We start from the raw sequence: 24285 nt of genomic DNA, 5'->3' as shown, positions 1-24285 counted from the left end.
TTATAAATACAATGGTATATTTAGCAATTCCCCTTATAAACGATTAATGTTCCCTGGGCTAGGTTTAATACATTAAATAAGGTAATTATGATTGTGAAACTGAAGTAACATCCTGAATACTGAGTGGGAAATAAACACAAACATATTAAACAACTGATTACACTTAAGTACAAAATGCTGCTGTGCTGTTTATTTGTGCATTTACTCCAATATGGTGATATGAAATCAAAAGAATCATATTTCAAACATTTCATCACTTCTCAAGACATTAGTCAAGCCTATCTTGTACTTGCTTGGTATTTTCGCTTTGTTTTTGGCACAGAATCTCTACCTTGGGAAACTGAAGGTAAACAGGTCATGACCCAAAAAGGTCATGGTCAGATCTATAGTAGCCAATCAGATTACACATGCTATATCCTAATTTGTTACATGGAATGCTATTGGCTCACTCTGCTCTATCTCTCAACTACAAACACACACCACACAAACTCCTGACGTAACTGACAGTGTATGGAGCCCTCTGCTAGGTTTCGCCAAGACTTGTCACCCTTGCTACTATCACTGTGATATCGTCGGGTTTTCCACCTGTAAAAATAATAACATTGTCAAGATACTAATAACCTAACAACAAGCAGCTCAATGGAGCCCAAATGCACTCAAGTTAATAAAGTACTAGAATCTGTACTTTACTGAAAAAGTGTAACCCCAAATATATAATGTTTGTTACATTTGACCACTTTCTAAATGGTATTGTGTATTCTGACCTCATTCCATGAAGTGATGCCAGCACTATGACAATAATTTTAAATCCTTTTTTTAGTACAGCAGTACCCAAATGCTAAGATTGCATTGTGGAATAGAACCCTTTACCGGACGTGCCCTTGTATTGAGGCATTTCAAACAAAAACTGAAACAGGGGTCTGAACAAAAGAAATACCTCTGAATTCTATCCCAACATCCATTGCTGACATAGCGAACGGTGACATGTACTCAGGATCAAAGGACAGCTGGTAGGCCTTCTCTGCGATATTACTGGCAGTGGTCTGTACCGTCTCCTCCTTGTGATCCTGGAATAATACATACATGGGACATAATTCAGTTGTCATATGAAAAGCAGACCACAAGAAAATATTGTACTTACAGTCATATTTTTTTTTGTTTTATGCTGCTGTTTGCAATATTTTAGTTATATCATGGTGAAGTTGATCAAGTCAGAGCCGAAACCAGTGCCTGATAGAATGAAGGACACAGAGTCAGCGTTAGAGTGAGGGAGTGAGTGAATTTAGTTTTACGCCACACTCAGCGATATTCCAGCTATATGGCGGCGGTCTGTAAATAATCGAGTCTGGACCAGACAATCCAGTGATCAACGGCATGAGCATCGACCTGCGCAATTGGGAACCGATGACATGTGTCAACCAAGCCAGCGAGCCTGACCACCCCATCCCGTTAGTCACCTCTTACGACAAGCATGGGTTACTGAAGGTTCATTCTAACCCGGACCTTCACGGGTAGTCAGCGTTAGAGGTGACAATCTATCCACATACCAGGTAAGTGATATAGTGGATCTTAGACGACTGATATACTAGGGCTTAGGCAACCAACATACTTGATCTCAGACAAATGACTTACTGGTTCTCAGACAGCTGATACACTGGGTCTTACCCAATAGAATGGATCTTTGACAAATGACTCACTTGGTCTGAGACAGCCAATATTCTAGGCCTTAGCTGATATACTGGGCTTCAAGCAGCTTATATACTGGGTCAGTTATATGATACACCCATTTTTACCAGTGGTGTAACGATTCATCGATAGTATTGATGTTTACATCCTCAACTATGCGATACGAGTGCATCGATACAAAACACATTTAGGCAATATATCAGGATATTTATATCGCGAGGGTCCATGATACATTGATGTATTGCCACAAGAGACGATATATCCCGATAAAACTTAAATACTACTTAAAGTTGTAAGGAGTATTGCATTAGGAATAGGAAATGAGTCTCTTTGAAATTCTTCTGAATTTTAAAAACAAATTGAATTTTAAAAGAATTTGTTTGTGTCTGTTATCTATGTTACATGAACAAAGGAGTTGGTGTATAAGTCACAAAGCCTGAACATTTTACAAACTCTGTGAACTGTAGAATACTTTTCTTCAAGAAATTGAAATATGCAGATATGTAATAGTTGTTTGACAAGTAACATCATTATTTTATTAAAAACTATGAACAATATCTTAGCTTTGTTAAGAAGAGAACAAAGAGAAGATAAAGTTTTGAAAGCAGACTTACCAGGGTTTTTTCCAGTGATTCTGAATTCTGATATAAATGATATTGAGTTGTTTGTGAAAGCATTGGTGTAGAAACACAACTTCCCAGGGGAAACTTCACTTTCAAATTTACATATATTAGATCAAGGCATACTGAATATGTTTGACTGTACTTTCTTAAGCATTAAATGCTGAAACTTTATTAGATGAACAGCTGTTAACGGTAAGTGTATGTGAATGTAACACAAGTTCTCATGTATAATAAATAAAGTTTCTGTCAGTTTATCTACCATATCTGTTCTTTCTTTTAGAAATTGTAAAGTATCGGGATATGTATCATATCGCCACCATTGTATCGTGATGATAATCATCTCGCAGGTTCCTTGCCAATACTTTCATGATGTATCGTCTCGCCTCATTAAACTGGTATCGGGATATATCGTCTCGAAGGTTCCTTGCCAATACTTTCATGATGTATTGTCTCACCTCATTAAACTGGTATCGGGATATATCGTCTCACAGGTTCCTTGCCAATACTTTCATGATGTATCGTCTCGCCTCACTAAACTGGTATCGGGATATATCGTCTTGCCACTTAGACCACGATACACAGCTCTAATTCTTACCTATAAAATGGATCTTAGAATATGACATGCTGGGTCTTGGACAGCTGATATACTGGGCCTTAGAAACCGATATACTGGGGCTTAGAAACTGATATACTGGGCCTTAGAAACTGAAATACTGGGTCTTAGAAAGTGATATTCCAGGCCTATACCTGGCCTAGAAACTGATATATTGGGCCTTAGAAACTGACATAATGGGCCTTAAAAACTGATATACCAGGCCTTAGAAACTGATATACTGGGCCTTAGAAACTGTTATATTGGGCCTTAGACATCTGATATACTGGATCTTACACAGCTGATATACAGGGCTTTTAACAACTAATGTACTGAGTCTAAGACTACTGATATACTGGGTCTAAGACTACTGATATACTGGGTCTAAGACTACTGATATACTGGGTGACAGATAAGTACTATAAGATGAACACATGTAAGTTGTAACACAACCTTGAACATGTTTAAATTTCAAGAGCTACTCAAGTTTTCAAATATGCTGATCCAACACTTATAGGTTGACAATGGTGGACACATAAGAAAAGAGTGCTGATGCAACATTTTTCTGCCTGGTATCAGCTTGAAGTGTACACACTTAGTAGGTGGATCTACTACAAATGCCAACATCACTCATGGCTCCCCTGTGACAAGCCAGTGTAGATACCAGCATGAAGGGTTGTTACTAACACCATGTACTTTAAACATAGTGAAGAAAGCTTCACATTCCACCCAGTGGGTTGGCCATCTAGCCATTCCTAGCCCACTAAAACATGTATCATATCTGTAATATGTTAACAAGACAATCAGTCAGTGTGGCTTCAAACAACTCTTACGTTAATCCAACCATATCAGAGGCAGGGGAACCAGGAATGAGCTGGATTTGTACCCAGGGCTCCTGATAAGGGCCGTATCGGTAGTATGTACGGATAAAAAAATATGCACCATACGGTAGGAAGTACTTTAGAAAACGTAGCAGATACACACCACAGCAATGGCGTACGGTCTTAGAATCATTTACAGACGTATTTATCTGAAACATGTCAATCTGATTTCAAGCAGTGTCCCATCTTTGAATTCACGTGATAGCGACACATTGGGGTTTCCCTTGTCGTGTTCTGGGAATTCCGGTTGCTAAGGACGACACAACTCGGTTAATCTGCAATTCTGTCAAGCTTGAATCATACATGGACAAGTACTTCTTCTAATGAATTAAATTAAATGAAACTGATAGTAATGACAAAAAGGATTACGAATTTACTGGTATTAGACTTGAATTCAGGTTTTCTTTGTTCAGTGTCACTGAGACTTTAACAGTGAGTGAAACACTCATGCATTGATTCCAGTTGTTGAAAACTATAGCATGATGATGATGATGGGAGGAGATGCTATTCACACTTGCTTAATGTTGATTCCAGGACTGAGTCTGAGTTTGGTTTTACGCCGCTTTTAGCAATATTCCAGCAACATCATGGCGGGGGACACCAACTATGGGCTTTACACATTGTACATGTGGGGATTCGAACCCGGGTCTTCGGCGTGACGAGCCAACGCTTTAACCATTAGGCTACCCCACCACCCCCCTCCAGGACTGAGATGAATAGCATATGGAATTAAAGTTGTAGCATAAACCTAACTACAAATGGCATTTAACATAAAATGTTTCAATTGTTCAATTTCAGCTAGAAATAACCAGGCCTTCTGACACATGTTATCATATCCCAATTGCGTAGAATAATGCTCATGATGTTAATCACCGGATTGTCTGGTCCAGACCTGATTAAGGCCTTAAAAAGAAATGTTGAGGTTCCGATTACCCAACCAACCCTTGAATTCTGGTGCCGACCCTATTTTTTTAATTGTTTTTTCCCGGTGCCGACAGATATCGGTCAATCTGATAGAGAAAGTCGATATGATGGCCGCAAATTTGACTGAATAAACAATTACACATTGATACATGTGTTATTAGTTTGTACTTTCCTTCTAAAATATAAATGTAAAAAAAAAAAAATTCTACCTACCTACCCTAAATTTTAAAGAGGTGTAATCGGAACCACAACATTTTTTTCATTTGGCCTAATTACACACAGTTTATTTCCAGTACCTTGTCACACAAACTATAGCTCTGCATGGGGGAATCTATCAGACATTGCAATGTATTATGAGCACAACACCAATCTTTCACTGCAGAACTTATAGACTATAAGTATAACTTCAATGCCAGTGTCTGGGTTATATTGTACATTAATTACACACAGTTTATTTCCAGTGCCTTGTCACACAGACCAATAGCTCTGCATGGGGAAATCAATCAGGCATTGTGAGCAGAACAAAGACCAGAAGCAGTAAGGAGTTAACAGTCGACATTGTACAGAACACGACTATCTGCCATCACAGTGTAACTTGCATGAGTCACCTGAACATGCTGATGCCTATCACCAGTGCAGTTTCAAACATCTCATTTTACCATCGGCATTCAATTCATGTGCAACATAACTTTGAAAACATTATTGGCACAATACCAACACTGATTAATAGCATTTCCAACTGTGCACATAGTAAGCTCTTAAAATGCTTGGGAAAGTGTTGAGTTAGCTAAAATTGTTTAATCATTAACAGTTAAGTGTAAGAGAATGTCTTTTCACGTAGCAGACAGCGAAGGTACACTTCCGCACTGGGACACCAGTCCCAGCAACCTGTTCTGCTTGTAGGTTATATGATGGATTGGTTGGTCAGGCCTGATTTGGATGAACAAGGCCCACAGTATCAATTCACTTGATAGTCTGGTCCAGATATAATGTTTGAGGCCACTATCACAGCATGGGGGAGGTGGGGTAGCCTTTCGGTTTTAAGCTTTTGCTCATCGTGCTGAAAGCCCAGGTTCGATTTCCCCAAGGGGTACAATGTGTGAAGCCCATTTCTGGTGTCCCCCGCTGTGATACAACCCAACTCACTCAGACACTGACTGATGAGCGAGAAGTTAAAAACCAAGCAACTACACAGAAACATCATAATCAAAACCAAACAAACCGGTCGTTGACACCAACTGGGAAATGTGAGTTGATGACACACAAGCAAAGCAGTAACATTTATGATCCTGCAGGTGCCCCGGCCTTTCCTCACTGTTCATCTGTAAACTTATATCAGGGATTTTCCATGAAGCCTGTATTTGAGGGTCCCTGGGAATCATACTCATTATTTTCAGGGGTCCTGGACCACAAAATGGGGGTCCCAGACACTTAAATATTATCATTAATACTGTTATTGTATTGTGTATCATGATCATCACATCAATTACAGTAGTTAAATTGCAAATGATACAATAACCCAGCTAGTAGTAAACTCAGTGATAACTTATTGTTACTTGATTGAATTTTTTACAAAAAGTATTTGGACTTTTTCTGAGTCCCTGTGGACGCGCTAATAAATTTTGTTGAGTCCATTGTTAATGTTTATGCGTATAGGGCGCAGGAATTCGCGTCCTGTAAATCCCTGTCATGTTCTATGTTCATATCATTCAAGTAATCAAAGATTACTCATCTCAAACACATCTGATCCTTAATTTTGATATGGTGTCTTCCTTCATTAGGATCTGGGGTCATCTCCATTGGAAGTCATGTGAACTTTCTAATCTGCCAATCAGCATCAAAGCCTCTTATTTCTTGGTAAAAATGAGCAAAAGCAGTGACTACAGTGAGATCTCAGACCTTTAACCTCACCTATATAAACTCAGTATTAAGATCCCAGCCTTTGATCTCACCCTGGCTATGATGATATTCTCCACTAACATGTCAAAAGTGAGATCACAGGCCTTGGACCTGACCTTGACCTTGGAGATTTTATAACTCCTGTTGCATGTCATTCTTGAAATCTTGAACTCATCTTGACCCTGGTGGTAATCTTCACTTACATGTCATGTCTGACCATTTACCTTGACCTTGACCTTGGAAGTATCCTCACTCCTGTAACAGGTCATCAATGTGATCCCCCATCCTTCGATCTCACCTTGACATTTGAGACATACACTGATAAAATGTCATAAGGGAGATCACTGATCTGTGACCTCCAACTTGACCTTGCAGCTGTAATTACAACTGTAATGTGTCATTAGTGAGAGCCCCATCTTCTAAACTCACCTCGCCTTGATATTGCTGGAATATTGCTAAAAGCGGTATAAAACTCACTCACTGACTCTAAACTCACCTTGACCTTGGAGATATACTCTAGTAACATGTCCTCCTGCATGTTGTCGAAAAGACCATCTGTTCCTAACAAGATTATGTCTCCTTCTTCAACTCCGAATGACGTACTCTCTGCAACCTCAGGGCTGAAATAGGAAATACCTTCTTCACATACAAGAAATGGATTAAAAAAAAGTCAGCCAAGAAACAGAAGTTTTCACTTTTTAAGTATTTGTCATTGCTGCTAAACAACAATTTCTGACTGACTGCCAAGATAAGTTTTGTCAATGTTTGACCTCCACATGAGTGATGATAATTTAAGTTCAAGGTTAGATAAATATAAAATAATTTGAAAACACTAAATAATCTATGATTTATTTAGCTCAAAGTGATTTGGCCAGTCAATTAAGAGAAACAATGGACGCTTATTCTGTCTAAGTGTAAGATGTTAATGTTTTCTATGGCAAGAATAATATTCACTTTCTGCAGCAAGAGGATTTTTTTTTATGTAAAGAAGAGGTTTGCAGTGTGAAAAGAGACTACATACACTACTTTATTTAGACAGTTATCTTTATATCTTTCTTATCCATCAAAGATTTCCCTTAGCAACTTTTCTCCAATCTGTTGAAACCAGAAACTGAAAAAGATATACTGAGCTGATTCCATCTTGCACCCACCTGTCACTGAGTACAAGTCCTTGCTGGTTGGGTGGGGCAACAGCGAGCTGGAAGGGCGTGTTGAAGTAGTGCTGTTGTTCCTGCGACCGATGCACAACCTCGCCTTCACGGATGACAAGGAAGCCACTGTCCCCAAGGTTGGCAGAGTATATCGTCCTCTCCTCTCGATGGAGTGCGACCAGACAGGCGGTACTACTACCTGCATCAAGCAAACACATTTCCATTGACAACTTAGATCAACAATCAGGTGTGGTGTTTATTTAACTTATATAGTGATGAGCTTGCATCTGCTTTTACTCATCAGATCTCATGGTCTTATAGTGCTACTCCTCTGAGATACCATGCCAATGTCTAACATGGGTATCCAACTCAGTCCCAGCAAACACTCTAAGCAAACCAGTCCTTGTTCCATCCCCTTCAATGCCCCACACCAGGCAGGGCAACAATAAGTGTCATATTTTAACATTGGTATGACTTGGCCATAGGGATCAAACCACTGCAGTACACAATGATGGTGATGTTTCCACTCAGGAAGGGCAGTGTTGGATTGCTATCATTGCTATCAGTCGACAACATGCATACAGGATGAAAGATAACCACTTAACTGAGATCTCTTTGAAATACATTTTATTTAGCAATAAAATATATCCCAAAATGCTCTATTATGTTCTACTTAACAATGAAATCCATAAAAAATTTCCCCTTTATCTTTAATGTCAATTTTTATTCCCTGCAATGCCGTTTTGACATGTCTGTAATATTTAAACTAAGACAAAGTAGAAGTGTTAACTGTTAGTGGTGTCTTCTGTATCATTTTCCTTGTGACATGAAACCAGTTGAGCTAACAGCCCATTCAAAAGTCATACATTCTGTCCCATGAATTCCCAGTAACATGAAATCCAGTTGATAACAACACACCTATAATAGATACTTTCTGTTCCATGTAGTTCCAGCTCAAACCCAGTTGAGCTACCGGTAACAACCTCCCCATAAGATTTAGTATCTGTCCCATGAGCTGTTGATATCATGGAAACCAGTTGAGCTAACAACCCACCTATAAGCGGTACTTTCTGTTCCATGTATTCCTGGTTCAAAACCAGTTGAGCTAACAACCCACCTATAAGCGGTACTTTCTGTTCCATGTATTCCTGGTTCAAAACCAGTTGAGCTAACAACCCACCTATAAGCGGTACTTTCTGTTCCATGTATTCCTGGTTCAAAACCAGTTAAGCTAACAACCCACCTATAAGCAGTACTTTCTGTTCTATGTATTCCTGGTTCAAAACCAGTTAGGCTAACAACCCACCTATAAGCGGTACTTTCTGTTCCATGTATTCCTGGTTCAAAACCAATTAAGCTAACAACCCACCTATAAGCGGTACTTTCTGTTCCATGTATTCCTGGTTCAAAACCAGTTGAGCTAACAACCCACCTATAAGCGGTACTTTCTGTTCCATGTATTCCTGGTTCAAAACCAGTTAAGCTAACAACCCACCTATAATAGATACTTTCTGTTCCATGTAGTCCCAGCTCAAACCCAGTTAAGCTAACAACCCACCTATAAGCGGTACTTTCTGTTCCATGTATTCCTGGTTCAAAACCAGTTGAGCTAACAACACACCTATAAGCGGTACTTTCTGTTCCATGTATTCCTGGTTCAAAACCAGTTAAGTTAACAACCCACCTATAAGCGGTACTTTCTGTTCCATGAGTTCTTGGTAGCTGGCAGCGATGACCGTGGCCGGAGCCTGTGGACGGGCTTGTGGACGGAAGCAACCCTCCTGGACCATACGTTCACATGTCGCCATGAGGATGCGAGGGAACGCTGAGGGGTCAATGCCATAACTTCGCCACCCACCAACGCCATCGGCTACCCCTAAAGAGAGAGAGAGAGCAATAAGCACCACCTGTCATGCAAATAACAGTCTGACTATGAACCATCATCCCCAAAGGGACATTTCATAATGAATTGCTTATTAAGCAAATTAGGATCCAACATCAAGATCCTCACTTAGGAGATTGCAGACCAACATACCAATGTATTTTTTCAATTGATTGGTGCATTTTTTCAGCACCAAACCAAAGCTGCCTGCTTTGACATCCAGCAAGTCAATTCCCATAGCAACAGATGTTGTGCAGTGTGGCAATATTTCAACCAAAAGCAGCAAGTATTCAGGAATTTCCATGTATCGGCTCTATTAAGAACCCACAGATGTTAACATTTACACTACACTGCACTATATATGTGGTATATATACACTAAAAACATCAAGAAGTGAGTGAGTGAGAGAGTTGGGTTTTACCCCTCTTTTAGCAATATTTTAGCAATATCACAGCAGGGGACATCACAAATGGGCTACATTGTACCCACGTGGAGAATTGAACCTGGGTCTTCGACGTGACGAGAACGGTTTAACCACTAGGCTACCCCACCACCCCCATAACATCAACAAGACTGTGTCACTGAGGGCCAGGAAAATACAGTTTAATCCTGGACTCCATTTCTCCGTAGATAAGGCAGAACATAGCAAACAGCGATCTTCGACTGTGCAAGGAGCTCAAACAAAACATGACGCACATAGAGAATGCGGATCTAACTCAGCCATTAATTTTTGACATTGAACACACTTATTTTGTGACATGGCGGGAAAGATCAAAAAGGGCTGGAAAATTCCTAAACTACACAAAAGTCAAAAATTTTCACAATAAGCATAAAAGAGTCACAATGTGATTGTCTGGTGACCAAATGCGATCTCTACTGACCGTATACTGTACTGATAAATCTGTAAGATTAAACTTGACAATAAACCTCTTCCACTCTCACATGCCCGCGTGTGACCATACAGAAAACATTATGAAGGTGTTCAAAGAACAATGCTGTGACGTCACAGCTAAGGGAGATAACCATGTAGATATTTAGGCATACTACTAGGGATAGCTATGACTTAGAATTTTTTTAATCTCTTTAATTCTGTATGTATCTGTGTCACCCACAGGAAACTGATTACCATAAATCCAGAGGAAACGTTTACGACATAAGTAGACTCATTCATTATTTTCTGAAGGGGGTGGTGGGGTAGCCTAGTGGTTAAATCGTTCTCTCGTCATGTTCAATTCCCAACATGGGTACAATGTATGTAGCCCTTTGTGGTGTCCCCTGTTGTGATATTGCTGGAATATTGGCATAAGACCCAACTCATTCACTCACTATTTTCAGTATTGCTATAATATTGGCATAAGACCCCACTCATTTACTCACTATTTTCAGTATTGCTATAAGGGCTGTTATCAGAAGTTAAAACTGGTTTGGCCTAGTTGCTAAATTAGCAGACAGCTCATATAAGTTTGTATGGTCTGATTGTGTGGATGATGTTTGATGTTTGTAATGATCCAAGGTAGAACAAGCATTGACACTAAGGTGACATAGTCCCCCTCCACAAATTATCAAATCAAACTTAAAAAGTAATGAAAGTGAAGGTTGTAGTTTAAGATGAAGTTAAATGTCAAAAAAAGCATGACCAGTCAACCTGCACCTTCTCTAGATGAAGGTTAGTGTCAAATATAAAGAGAATCCAGTGAATGGGTCTTGAGGTATCTCGCTGACAAGCTTAACATGCAGGTTAACATGCTGAAATCTTCAAAGTGTTGCTGTGATCTTGAAAACTACATGAAGGTCATCAAAATTGACTGGGCCCTGGGCCTTCCCTAGATGTCAAATATGAAGAAAATCAAGTGATTGGTACTTGAGATATCTCGCTGACAAGCTTAACATGCAGCTTAACATGCTGAAATCTTCAAAGTGTCGCCGTGACCATGAAAATTATGTGAAGGTCACCAAAATCGACTGGGCCCTGCGTCTCCCCTAGATGAAGCTTGGTGTCGAATATGAAGAAATCAAGCGAATGGTTCTTGAGATATCTCGCTGACAAAGGTAAAACGTTAAAGTCCCCTTGTGACCTTGAAATGAAGGTCAAGGTCACCAAACCTGACTGGGACATTTTGCATACTGTGATGAACCTAGGTAACAAATATGAAAAGAATCTAGTCAACACTTCTTAAGATATTCCAATTCGAACGTACAGACGGACGTACACGGTGTCAATGTGTCAATGTCCAGTTATGGTGTGGGTCACTGCTCAGAACATCAACCATTGAACCATTGTCGGGTCCATACTCACACATACATCTTTACTGGAAGACATGTAGCTGGAATACTTCTGAAAGCAAATTTTAACAGAAATTGCAAGGATATTTATTTTCGTGCCAAATGTGAGTCTCCTTAAAGTCCACATTTTCATGAATGCGCCAGAGTTTTACACCAGAAACATATATCATGAATCATTTTGACTTGACCTCATCAGTAACCAATTGTGATAGAATATTTTTATCGCTCACAATATGCAGATTGATAATCGGAGCTCGGTAGTCGATCAATAATCGATTGAAATCATAAACCCCACCACAAAACTCATGTGACAATAAGGGGACACAATAACATTGAGGAAATGAAATAGGCATTGATTAATGCTACGATCAAAACAATCAAGGACACTTCCTGTTGAGACACGCACATGAGTATGTTGTTTAGTATATGTTTACATTGCAGTTTTATGAGTCAGGAAATTGCATCAGTTGTTTATGTCTTGATTTAACAATCCTAACAATAAAAAAACATTCTTTAATTTGACGTTTCATTTTTGAAATTCGATTATTCTCCCCACCCAATAAGTATTCACTGACTCAAGGTAGGACGATCAGTTGACTGATTATTCGATCAATCGCTCCAGCACTACTATCTCAGGGCTTGATTTAGTGCTTTGTTACTTGCACTGGTGCAACCCAATATTACAAAGCACAACCTATAGTCCATTTGACTTCATTTTAGACAGATGAATTGCTCACTAACACAAAATCTAATAAATGCAACAAAATCAAACTTTGCACAGTCACATGAAATCGACAGACCAATTCTGATGATTTGTCTCATAATTTTGGACACCAAAATAAAAAAGTTGTTTAACAAACGATCATTATTTTGTTTGTCACTTTTCGCTGTTTCTTTCGAAAGAGGACCACTTGCTGGTTTAACACACTACGCTGCAACTGGAATTTGGTGCAACTAGGTTTTATCTTAGGTCGCACCTTGTGCAAGTAGGTTAACATCTCTTAAATCGAGCCCTGTATCTACATATTTGATCTTTAGTGCCTCATCATGCAATTGAAAGTTCCTATGCCTTTAGCTTCACTAAACATATTAAAGGATATACTAAACCAAATCAGATTCCATAATTTAAGCACTTTATGTAGGGACCCTTCAGTGCAGACTGAATCATCTGACAGCTGTGGTTGGGTGACTTTGTGTAAGATGTGTGTGTTTAATAAATGTACATCCATCCAGTAATTAAAACTGGCCATATTTATTAATATTTGCTGCTGTCTTTTTTCTCATGATGACTAATGCTGATTGTGATCAAAGTTATTTTCAAGGGGTTGACATTTTGTGCGGAACTGGGGTTGGTCTGTTTAGCTTCCTGTACATCTGTGCACAGATGTAAATATAATAGCTGTAGATGGCATGGTTAATTTTATAAAATATATCATTACAAGTCAATGAGAAAAAATTGTTTTGTGTAACATATGAGCAATTTTAGCTTCATCATGTCTGACGCCACTCTAATCAGATACAAACCGATAAAGAGTAAAGATGCTGATCTGAAGTGAATGACTTGTGGTTATCTACTAGGCATGGTATTATGATGTTAATGTCACACTAGGCGGTTGAAATGATAAGATACCTAATCAGTTATAGTGTCAATATCACAATGACTCGTCAGTTTCATTTGTATTGATCACTGATAGGTGTTCAAATAACTGACAGATTATTCGTCAATTACACCTGGCCTTCGGCATACATGGCTTAATATTGGCGCAGCAGGTGACGTTACCAAGACGAGCAATATCCTCCAATTTGATACAAGTTATGGCTGGCTAAAAAGATAATTGACACTATCATTGATGGGAAGGAACATACTGAGAGAAACAAATAAAGGAACAGAGGAACATTCAAGCTTTCCTTTGAATAGCGCTGTGGGAGGAAATCTGAGAATAAATAAAGGAACACTGCCATGAAGTGGTGTTTCCTTATTTGTTTCCCTCAGTATATTATTGAATATCAACATGGAAATTGTGTCGGTGGTAATTTTGTACAGAAACTGTTGTAACGAAATAAAGTTTCAGTTTATACACACAATACACAAAGTTTTTTCGTTATTCATGGGTCGCTTCTAAACTGCATACAGAATCATATTTTTGTAAGTTATCGATGCATAAATATTTCACCACTTACCAGTGACAGGAAATATGTTGATTTTTTCAGACTTTTTTTTCCCTTTTTGCACCAAAGGACTTCTCCGATATTTTATCAATTTATCGGAATGTAGTTAAGTATTAATGGTCTCTATGATCTGTATCATCAATAGCCGGAATAAGATAACATGTTTAATGGAAATAATTGCCTTTCTTCTTTTTCAACTTGTTTACTTACATATGCAATGAATAAATAATGTTGGTCTATTTAGCGGACCTAGTCAGTCAACATGTTGGAATCAATAAATCTGTATATGTAGAAACCATCACAAGAATGTTATGGTGTATTAACATCAACTAACGTCATGACACATTATCTCTACTTTATCACTGGTCCTATACTTTTGAGTATTATACTTATAGAGATCAACATGGCTCCAGATATTTTGGAGCCTTTGCGTATATACTCATCATGCTAACAAGGTCCAATCCTGAAATTCTTTTGATGAGCATATATATAACAACAAGACTTGTTATTGAAGATCGGGGTTAGAACTGATCTTCACCAACCCATGCTTGTCGCAAGATGCGACTGAGGGGATTGGGTGGTCCAGCTAACTGACTTGGTTGACACATGTCATCATATCCAAATTGCTTAGATTGATGCTCATGCTGTTGATCACTGGATTGTCCAGCTCAGATGCTGTTATTTACAGACAGCTGCCATATAGTTGTAACATTGCTCAGTTAAAACAACCAATCTTTCTTGTGGGCATTTAGATGTAAGCAACTAAAAAATTATTGATTAATGGAGATTTGTGTTGCAGATTAGATGCAAAAATGCAGCTTATTGTCGACATAATCAACGGAACTGCGATCACTGAGTCATTTCCTCACACAAAAACAGTCAGATGTCACTGAATATTGATGTGTCAGTAAATGTTGATGCTGTATCAAATACTATCAGTTGTATGCTTCTCTCAGGGGTCATACGGTCTGATGACACTGCTACAAAAAGGCGTACATCAGACCGTATTACCCGAGAGAGAAGTTTACAACATATTTATCTTACCGCCATGTTAAATGTACAAAATATCATCATTTTATTATATTTTGAAGATCGATAAGCTCGTTACCGACTATATGACATGTAAACAAAACGGCATCACCTTTCGACTTAGATTTTAAAAATCACTGAAACAAATTCTGACAAGCCTAAAACTGCTATAAACTGGTTAATTATGCTGAGTGTGCAAACAATTCAATGTATAAAATAGTTTAAATAAAGCAGTGAAAGTTCAGCTGGGACGATTCACCGATGCACCGATACATCATGATACACAACTTTTTTTCAAAACAGTATTATCTTAAACATGTTACAGTACTTAGTTAGAGAAAAATACGCAAGTATGATGGAGTTACTTGTTTGTCTATTACAATAGTGTTATTGATATACACAAATATCTTGAAATAAATCTTTTTAAATCTTAACACTGTGTCATTATTTCAAGGTGTATGCATCGTGATAAGTATCATATCGCAGGTAAAATTTCATCCCAGACATAGTGTATCGTCCCAGCCCTATTGAAAGTCCGTAAAATATATGTGTAAAACAGCTAATCAAAAGGTTTTCGAATTCTGTGCACTGCATGCATCATATTTTGACGTCATACGATTGTAAGCGATACAGTTTCTACTGTAGCACCCTAAATCACCCTAGTAATCACCCTGTAAGATACTAATGCAGAAAATTCGTTTAAACACCTAAGGGATCAGCCTAACCCATGCTGAGCACTAAATTGACTGGAGTGGTGTCATATTACCTAACAAGTGGCTATTACGAACCAAATTTCATTTCCGTAATGATTTCTCAAGTCATTGATCACGACAGCTACTCTTATGATCATGCCTTGAAAAAGAAATTTCCTCTTCCGGAAGAATGATAACCTACTTCTTAAATATAGATCAAAACATCCCGAGAAGACAACTGATTTAGGCTGCATGTGGTGTTAGCTGTTCGTTCACACCTGATACCTCTCAACCTGCAGGTGATAGAGGTCACTGTAATCAATACACATACAAATTAGTTAATGTTATTATTAACATACTGCGATACTTCTGAGCTGACATCCCATACAGATAACAAAACATCAAAACATCCAAAATAACTATCCACATGTGACCTTAACCTTACTCCAAGCCTGTACTGAATGAAAAGTCCATGAATGTATAGAAATTCCTCCTTAATAATAGGCAAATATAGATAAGTGAAAAGTTGAGACAACTTTTACCATTATTTCTAAAGTGACGTTTGCATGTCTATTATAAGGAAGAGAGATGAAGGACTGTTTGTGAGTGAGTATGGTTTTACACTGTTTTTAGCAACATTCCAGGAATGTCACGGTGGGGACACCAGAAATGGGTTTCAGACATTGTTCCCATGTCGGGAACCGAACCCGAGTCTTCAGCATGAAGAGCAAACGCTTTAACCACTAGGCTACCCCACTGCACCAGGATGAAGGAGTAAGTATATACAGGATATTATATGAGTGCCCATGTCATACTATGTTTACAACACGAGTGCCTAAATGTTGGATATACCGATATTTAGGCACGAGTGTCATAAACATAGTATGATATGGGCACAAATATAATATTCTATTTATTACCGAAGTTGTCAAATTGAGGAAAATAGACCCAAATCTACTTTGAAACATAGGTCTGCTACCCACTGTCGCCGCAGATAGAACGCAACGTCACAGAAGAAACGTGACATCATAGGATTTTTTATGACGTCACCATGACAAAGTGATATTTTGCCCTAGGGCATCGTATGAAAAATATGAACCCTGATATGTTCGCCCTCGTAGGTAATAAATATGATTATATAGAAGTTGACATCCATAAAACTCTCTTCCTTATGTGTATCACTATATTGACCTTACATGCTGTTTTAACTGCCTGATCTGTTTCAGTTGTTTTTTCCTTGTCTCGGCCATGTCTTGCTCATTGTCACATACACCATGTGGGTTACTGACCTTGCAGGGCACAGTGTATGAGTGAGTGGGTGTCATTAGCAACATCAATTATCATGGTAGGGGACACCAGAAATGAGTTTGGCACATTGTACCCATGTGGGTAATCGAACCCGGGCCTTCTGCGTGACAAGTGAATGCTTTAACCACTGGCCTACCCCACCAACCCTTGGAGGGTATAGAACTGAAGTAGGGTCACCTGTCCCACGCACCTCACAACAACCCAAATGACCAACACCATGTTTGTTTATTGTTTCACTTTACACTCAGCAATATTCCAGCTATATGGCAACTGTCTGTAAAATCGAGTCTGGACCAGGCAATCCAGTGAATGACACCATGAGCATCGATCTACACAACTGGGATATGATGACCAAGTCAGCTAGTCTGACCTTCAAATTCTGTTAGTTGACTCTTGTGACAAACATGGGATGCTTGAGATCAATTTTAATCTGGATATTCACAGGTCAAATTTAATGAAAAATTGGTCATTTTACTGAAGTCAGAAATATATTAGAATTAACGTTTACAAGATTCATGCACTTGTAGCTGAAATGAGCGTGTGACTGAGTATGGTTTTACGCTGCTTATAGCAATATTCAAGCAATATCACAGCGTTGGACACCAGAAATGGGCTTCACACATTGTACCCATCTGGGGAATTGAAAACGGGTCTTCGGCATGACAAGTGAATGCTTTAACCTCTAGGCTACCCCACCACTCATGACTGATGTAGAATTGATTACCGACCAGACTGCCTGACCCGTGTGAGCATGATCATTGGGTTACGTTATTAGGTACATTATCATGTCTATTAGGACAGCAAGGTACTATCTGTATATTGATATACCACTATAAGATTTTCAAACAATAAGTATTGCAATATGTTTTATGAAAACCGTATATTGGGTAAAAAATGTCATGAAGTTTTGTGAACAAAATTGTTTTTAATCATCTCACAACTGATGTTTTCCTTCGTAACAAATTGACCAAATGGCATACTTTACATACTGCAGGAATTCATTTTGCCCTGGCGTCATGCGTAAATTACGCAATACTGTAAACTGCATGAAAAAGGAAATGGGAATCCTTAACTATCCAACCTAATTTATCACTTATTTACTATTATCAGAACCATAACACTGTTTTAGACCCTTAGTATGTACATGTACAATCAGTGTCACTGTCCAACAGTTTACAGGGGCGGATACAGCTTTTTGAGAAAGTGTGTGTGTGTGTGTGCATGCATGCGTGCGTGTGCGCTCGCACTATTGAGAAAAGGTGCACACACACCCCCACCCACCCCTGATCAGCCTATGGTTTAGATCCCAATAGACCGCAATATGTGTTGCAATACAGGTGCCCAAATCGAAATACATCGCCATACATTTTTTTGCCAATACACAGCCCTAATATTTATAACCCAGGTTGAATATATCCTAGGCTATATAAGTTAAACATCTGCTGCTATTGAGTTTCAAAAACAATGTTTACAGATGCTACTCATGTGATCACATTTATCACATAAATATCATCCATGGTTTTCATAGTTTAAACAAATGGCACAATAACGACAAATATGCAATAACAGAATTTCCACTACATTAATTTTGTAATTAGATATATGTAACCATGGTTACCAGATTATTTATACAATTATAGTTCATCCTTTCAAGCAAATGACCAGTGCTGCCAACCAGCACTGCAAAAAATCAATTGTCGTCTGGTGATGACACAACTCTTGCTCATAATAATGATTTTGTCTACTAATGGTGATAATTAAATTTGGTTATACCATGTGTATAATCTTGTGAGTGAATGAATGAATGTTAAAACCACTTTTGGCAATTCATCACCCGTATCACAACAAAAATGGACTTCACAGTTTGTTTGTTGTTTAAACCCGCACTCAACAATATTCCAGTTATATGGCAGCGACCTGTAAATAATCGAGTCTGGACCAGACGATCCAGTGATCAACAGCATCTAAGCAATTGGGATATGATGACATGTGTCAACCAAGTCAGCGAGCCTGACAACCCGATCCTGTTAGTGTTACCAGCCTCTTACGACAAGCATGGGTTGCTGAAGACCAATTCTAACCCGGATCTTCACGGGTCCTTCAGTGGGACAAGCGGACGATTCAACCATTAGGCTTCCCCACTGCCTGAAGGGTCCCCAGCAGCCTTTAGCTGTTGCACAGTGATACCAGATGGGCAGGGCTAACAGACTCTGTGACTTGCGTGTCATGGTAACCTGACAGTGTGGGGTGAAGGTCGTGTCAACCACTAGTCAGTCTGGATCTGTTTGATTGTTTACATGCTGACATCATATAGCGGATGTAGACTGTGTCGTCAGCACTCACATTGTATGTTCACTCAGGTGTCCATTCTGATCAGGCTTATTGTTTCATCAATGTAAACATCGTCACGGTTACCTCATTGTCATAACCTGATGAGCATCCTATCATGCAACATGCCATATTTGGGATTATACTTTATAATCAACATACAGATTTTAGTAGTTCTGGTGGTTGAGTCCGATCCAGGATTCAAACCCACTCTGAGGGTAGGGCACCTAGTTACCAGCACAAAAAAGTCTGAGATCTAACCCACTCAGCCACGACAGCTTCCACACGATGAAAGTCTAACAACTGGTTGTCAAGATCATGTACTTTGTGTACCGATTTGTGTGCATTGGACCACTTTCTGAAAGGTTTGTTTATTCATAGCTTCGGCCATTGGAGTCGTGCCAATTTCCATTTGTCTGAGAAAGTGTAATCCCAAATATAACCAGGGATTTACAGGACGTGAAAACCTGCGTCCTATATGCATTAAAATTGACAATGGACGTAACGAAATTTATTACTGCATCCAATCCAGAAAAAGTCCAAATACTTTTTGTAAAAATTCCAATCAAGTAACAATAAGTTATCAAAGAGTCTGCTACAAGCTGGGTTATGGTGTCGTTTGCAATTCAATTACTGTAACAATTAATGTGATGATCATGATACACAATACAATAACAGTAACTGAATTACAACAATATTACAACATAGTGTTAATAATAATATTTAAATGTTGGGACCCCCATTTTGTTGTTCAGGACCCCTGAAAACTAAGAGTATGAGTCCCAGGGACCCTCAAATATTATACAAGACTCAAGTAATCCCTGTATAACACATGTTATTCTAACATGCATTGAAAGTCAAGTGGTCCAAGTTGGAATGTTAAAAATTCTAGATTTAGGAATCTATAAACGTAACAGATGCAAATTCACAAACAAAACCCAAAATGCCCAACAACACCCCTTATCCATGGACAATTTCCAACACTGCACACATAAACACAAAAGGGACTGACAACCATTCGTCAACCAAACTGCAAAGAATGTATGCAAGATGTGGTTATATGACACAGATAGTAGTATCATATTTATCATTTTTCAGAAACAAAGCAATGTTCTCTTAATTTAAGTACAGGTTCTCGGTATTGAAATTAGTGATAGGACCAAAAGAAACAGCTAATAATCCCAATTACTTTTGGATATCACAAGGATCAATGACCAAAGACTTACCATTTTATAACAGTGATACAAAAAATATGGCAGATAAGTGAGGGAGTTTAGGCATAATACTGCTCTTAACAAAATTCCATTCATATCATGTTGTCAGCTGAATGTTGAAGGAACGCTCGAGGTTCTTAGATGTTTACAACTTGGGTGAAATGCACAAGCACAAGTATGGTTACCCCTCCTCATCCCAGCGGTGGGATAGCCTAGTGGTTAAGGCGTTCGCTTGCCCGGGTTCAACTCCCAAATGGGCACAATGTGTGAAGTCCATTTCTGGTATCTCCCCGTTGTGATGTTGCTGGAATATTGCTTCAGGTGGCATAAAACTATACTCACTCACTCCTCATCCCAATGCCCTTTGGTGAGCTGAGGACACAGCATCCACAAACATGATAAGAGACAGCCTCTTGAACATGACACAGACCTACTGAAATACCAGTTTGACAGATCATCATAATCCTTTGGCTGTTTAGACTCTCACGAGATCATTATCTTCATTAATTCATAGAAATGATGTTACATAAAACAACAGATCTGAAAAGTAACTTTTTGCTACCTAACCACTCAAATTCATTATAGTCTTCATATGCTTGGCCAGGGCAGATAACTCTAAAAATACGTAACACATTGACTTTCACCTGCATACACCTTTGAAAGAAAACAAAGTCATTATGCTTGTTAAGCACATAAAGGTTGTTTCTAAAACGTGCTCAAGTGGAATATACTTCCAACACAATTGCATGAAACAAAAGTGCTTTCTCACCATTCATCGTCTTTTAAAATGTTTTTTAAAAAAATACAACAAAATTACCAGGATTTATTCACAACTCGAACAATGTTGTAAATTTTATTCCATGTTACGTCTGTATGTTAAACTGATTTAAATAACATTCTGCCATCCCCTTCTGTTTTTGCAAGGATTACATTATTGAAGAAAGTAAGAAAACAATGACAATTACAAATGAGCTGCCTGCAAGTTTTATGAGCAAATGGTTTAATGACTTCAGTATTTTCATGATAATTTGCATCCAACCATCACCTACATAATGATGATTGTGTGTTCAGCCATAAGCAATGAGGTTTAGGCTGAATTAAATCTCTAATCAATGCACACTGACCTCATTAGCATTTGCCAGAAAAACACAATAGCTGTCAATGTCTAATCTGTCTTCAGCAAGGTCAGTTTAATCTAACTCATGGGCCAGTCCACAGTCAAGAAATATGTTAACTCATGTCATATTGATCAAATTACTGTCATCATCCTAATGATGCTAACAGTCATTGCTCATATTCTGCCATGACACTACGTCTCATGCTTAGTAATAGAATTATGGGCAAAAGATAAGGAAGCATATAGTTACAATTACACATAGTTTACATTTTGTAAGCTCTCAGATTTTGTGAATGAACAAAATCAAGCTTTTCTTTTTTTTATCTTACACACATGAGAGGTTTCCCACACTGTATGTACAACGAGCACAAAACAGTCATTATGGTAACGTTAGACACGTTTAGTCCTCCATGCTAAAGGGGCATGCTAAGGAAATGCATAACATTGGAAACAAATCACGTTAAAAGAAATCTCCACGCCACATGCAATGGTTTCCTTTACCGAAATGTAACTGAGGATGTGCCAGCATGCTTACAACCATTATTACGCACGTGAATGACATGTCTGTGTGATGAAATAGATACGTTACACATGCTTACAAACCAAAACAAAGAGCACGTGGGAGGAAAAATAAACAAGTTGACGTCTATCAATAGCCAGCGACGCGAACAAAGAGCCGGCTACGCGAGAAGTTCAGAACCTACCTATGACATCGACTGCTTTGTTCTTTGAAATGAAATAAGCATCATCCCCGAATGCCCATTTCCTAGTGTTTGGGGATTTGGTTATTGTCTTCGAAAATCCTGAAGATCCAGTTACCAATTGTAGAGGTTCCCTGGCTCTTTCTCTCTGAATCTGAAGTTCACTGTGAATTCCTGTTGCGATCGCTCGGGCTAGAAGCCTGCCATACAGCGCTACTGAGTGCATGACAAGCTGTCTTCACATCACTTTGAAAAGTTCGTCTGTCACATCCTCCTTAGACGAGTTTATCTCTGTATCTAACCACATGCGTATATGTCCTATCTCAGCTGGTCGCCGCCATCTTTGTCTCCTTCGTGACGTCACATGACCTTTGGATCCAAAGGGAGGTAAATTGTGCCAAGTAGACTTTCCAACGGCTACTTACTTTATTTAGGTGCTTTAAAATAAAGAAGCAGGTTTGATTAGACGTAAAGAAAATAGTTTGTACCTCCGCGATTCTACACATCACACAGGAACTGTTGTTATTTGTCGATACAGATCGTCGCTATCTTTAAATATTCAGTTACAGAAAGGGCAACCATTATGATATTTTCTATGTTCTTTTATAATAGACTAAATAAAGTCTACATGTTCGTAGGCGAAAGCATGAGTGATGGAACCGATATTTTTATACCATCACGTGTTACGTCATGCTTGTTTTCTTGCTTATATTCAGCTATATTCAAACGAGTGTAGTCGCTTAGAAAAGCACATAGATGAATGGAGTGTTGACACATTGTGCTAATGCTCGATCATAGATACTCATGCCAAAAAGGGTTGCTCCTTCAATTTTTTTTATTGGAGAGGTGTGGAGGGGGGATGTGAGGTGGGGGGTTGGGGTAGGGAGGGGTGACAACCATTATTGGCATGAGTATATATTATATATGTGCGTAGTTAATTCAGTAAATATAATTGTAAAATCGATATACTCAATTCTTTAGAGTCAAATCGATTATATGTCCACATACAGATGGCTTGAAAACTGAATAGCCAAAACAAAATAATAAAAATTGTTTTTATTAAATTCAAACTGAAGTACAGACAAAAGCATGTCAGTGTAACATACGCTTCGTTCCAGAAGGTTAGAACAAACGTGCACAATCATTGGTGGACGATATTTATTATTTTTAGATCATACCAACATATTTCAGTTATATATCATAGCAGATACCATATAATAGATCTATTACATGGTCTCTGATCATACCATACCCACCAATTGGGGCAGCGGGTAGCATGGCGGTTACAGCGTACTCTCGTCATGCTGAAGGCCCAGGTTCGATTCCCAACATAGGTACATTGAGTGAATGAGTTTAGTTGTACGCCGCTTTTAGCAATATTCCAGCAATATCACGGATGGGGGGCACCACAAATGGGCTTCACACAGTTTTTTATGTGGGGAATCGAACCCGGGTCTTCGGCGTGACCAGCGAGCGCTTAACCATTTGGCTACCCCACCGCCCCCATCATGGGTACAGTGTGTGAAGCCCATTTCTGATGTCCCCCGCCGTGATATTACTGGAATATTCTAAATGCGGCATAAAACTAAACTCACTCACTCACCAACCGGGGCTGTGGGGTAGCATGATGGTTATGTTCCTGTCACGCTGAAGGCTAAGGTTCGATTCCCTGCATGGGTACAATGTGTGAAGCCCATTTCTGGCGTCCCCCGCTGTGATGTTGCTGGAATATTACTAAAAGCCGCGTAAAACCTTATTCACTCATTTTACATTTTTGACACAACCCTTCTTTTAGTCGTCAGCAGC

The 24285-nt window shown here is 38.9% G+C and overlaps 1 protein-coding gene across 1 annotated transcript; it reads right to left on the bottom strand.

The window, feature by feature from the left end:
* Nucleotides 1-157: 157 nt before the first annotated feature.
* LOC124287011 (protein phosphatase PTC7 homolog) lies at nucleotides 158-22819 on the bottom strand. Its single transcript, XM_046723469.1, has 6 exons — nucleotides 22483-22819; nucleotides 9441-9632; nucleotides 7757-7955; nucleotides 7102-7225; nucleotides 938-1067; nucleotides 158-585 (listed from the first exon to the last, which is right to left on the bottom strand). Exons 1-6 carry the CDS (start codon nucleotides 22703-22705, stop codon nucleotides 524-526), a joined length of 930 nt encoding a protein of 309 aa, XP_046579425.1. The 5' UTR covers nucleotides 22706-22819; the 3' UTR covers nucleotides 158-523.
* Nucleotides 22820-24285: the final 1466 nt, after the last annotated feature.

This window comes from Haliotis rubra, unplaced genomic scaffold (assembly GCF_003918875.1).
Source record: "Haliotis rubra isolate DU_JTF1 unplaced genomic scaffold, ASM391887v1 Scf398, whole genome shotgun sequence".
NCBI lineage: Eukaryota > Metazoa > Mollusca > Gastropoda > Lepetellida > Haliotidae > Haliotis > Haliotis rubra.
This window is presented reverse-complemented; position numbering and strand designations above follow the sequence as displayed.

Coding starts and splice junctions, on each gene's coding strand:
- LOC124287011 (XM_046723469.1), bottom strand. CDS start 22,705: ATGCACTCAGTAGCGCTGTATGGCAGGCTTCTAGCCCGAGCGATCGCA. Junction 9,633..22,482: donor CAAAGCAGTCGATGTCATAG/GTAGGTTCTGAA, acceptor CTCTCTCTTTAG/GGGTAGCCGATGGCGTTGGT. Junction 586..937: donor TGTTGGGATAGAATTCAGAG/GTATTTCTTTTG, acceptor TTATTTTTACAG/GTGGAAAACCCGACGATATC.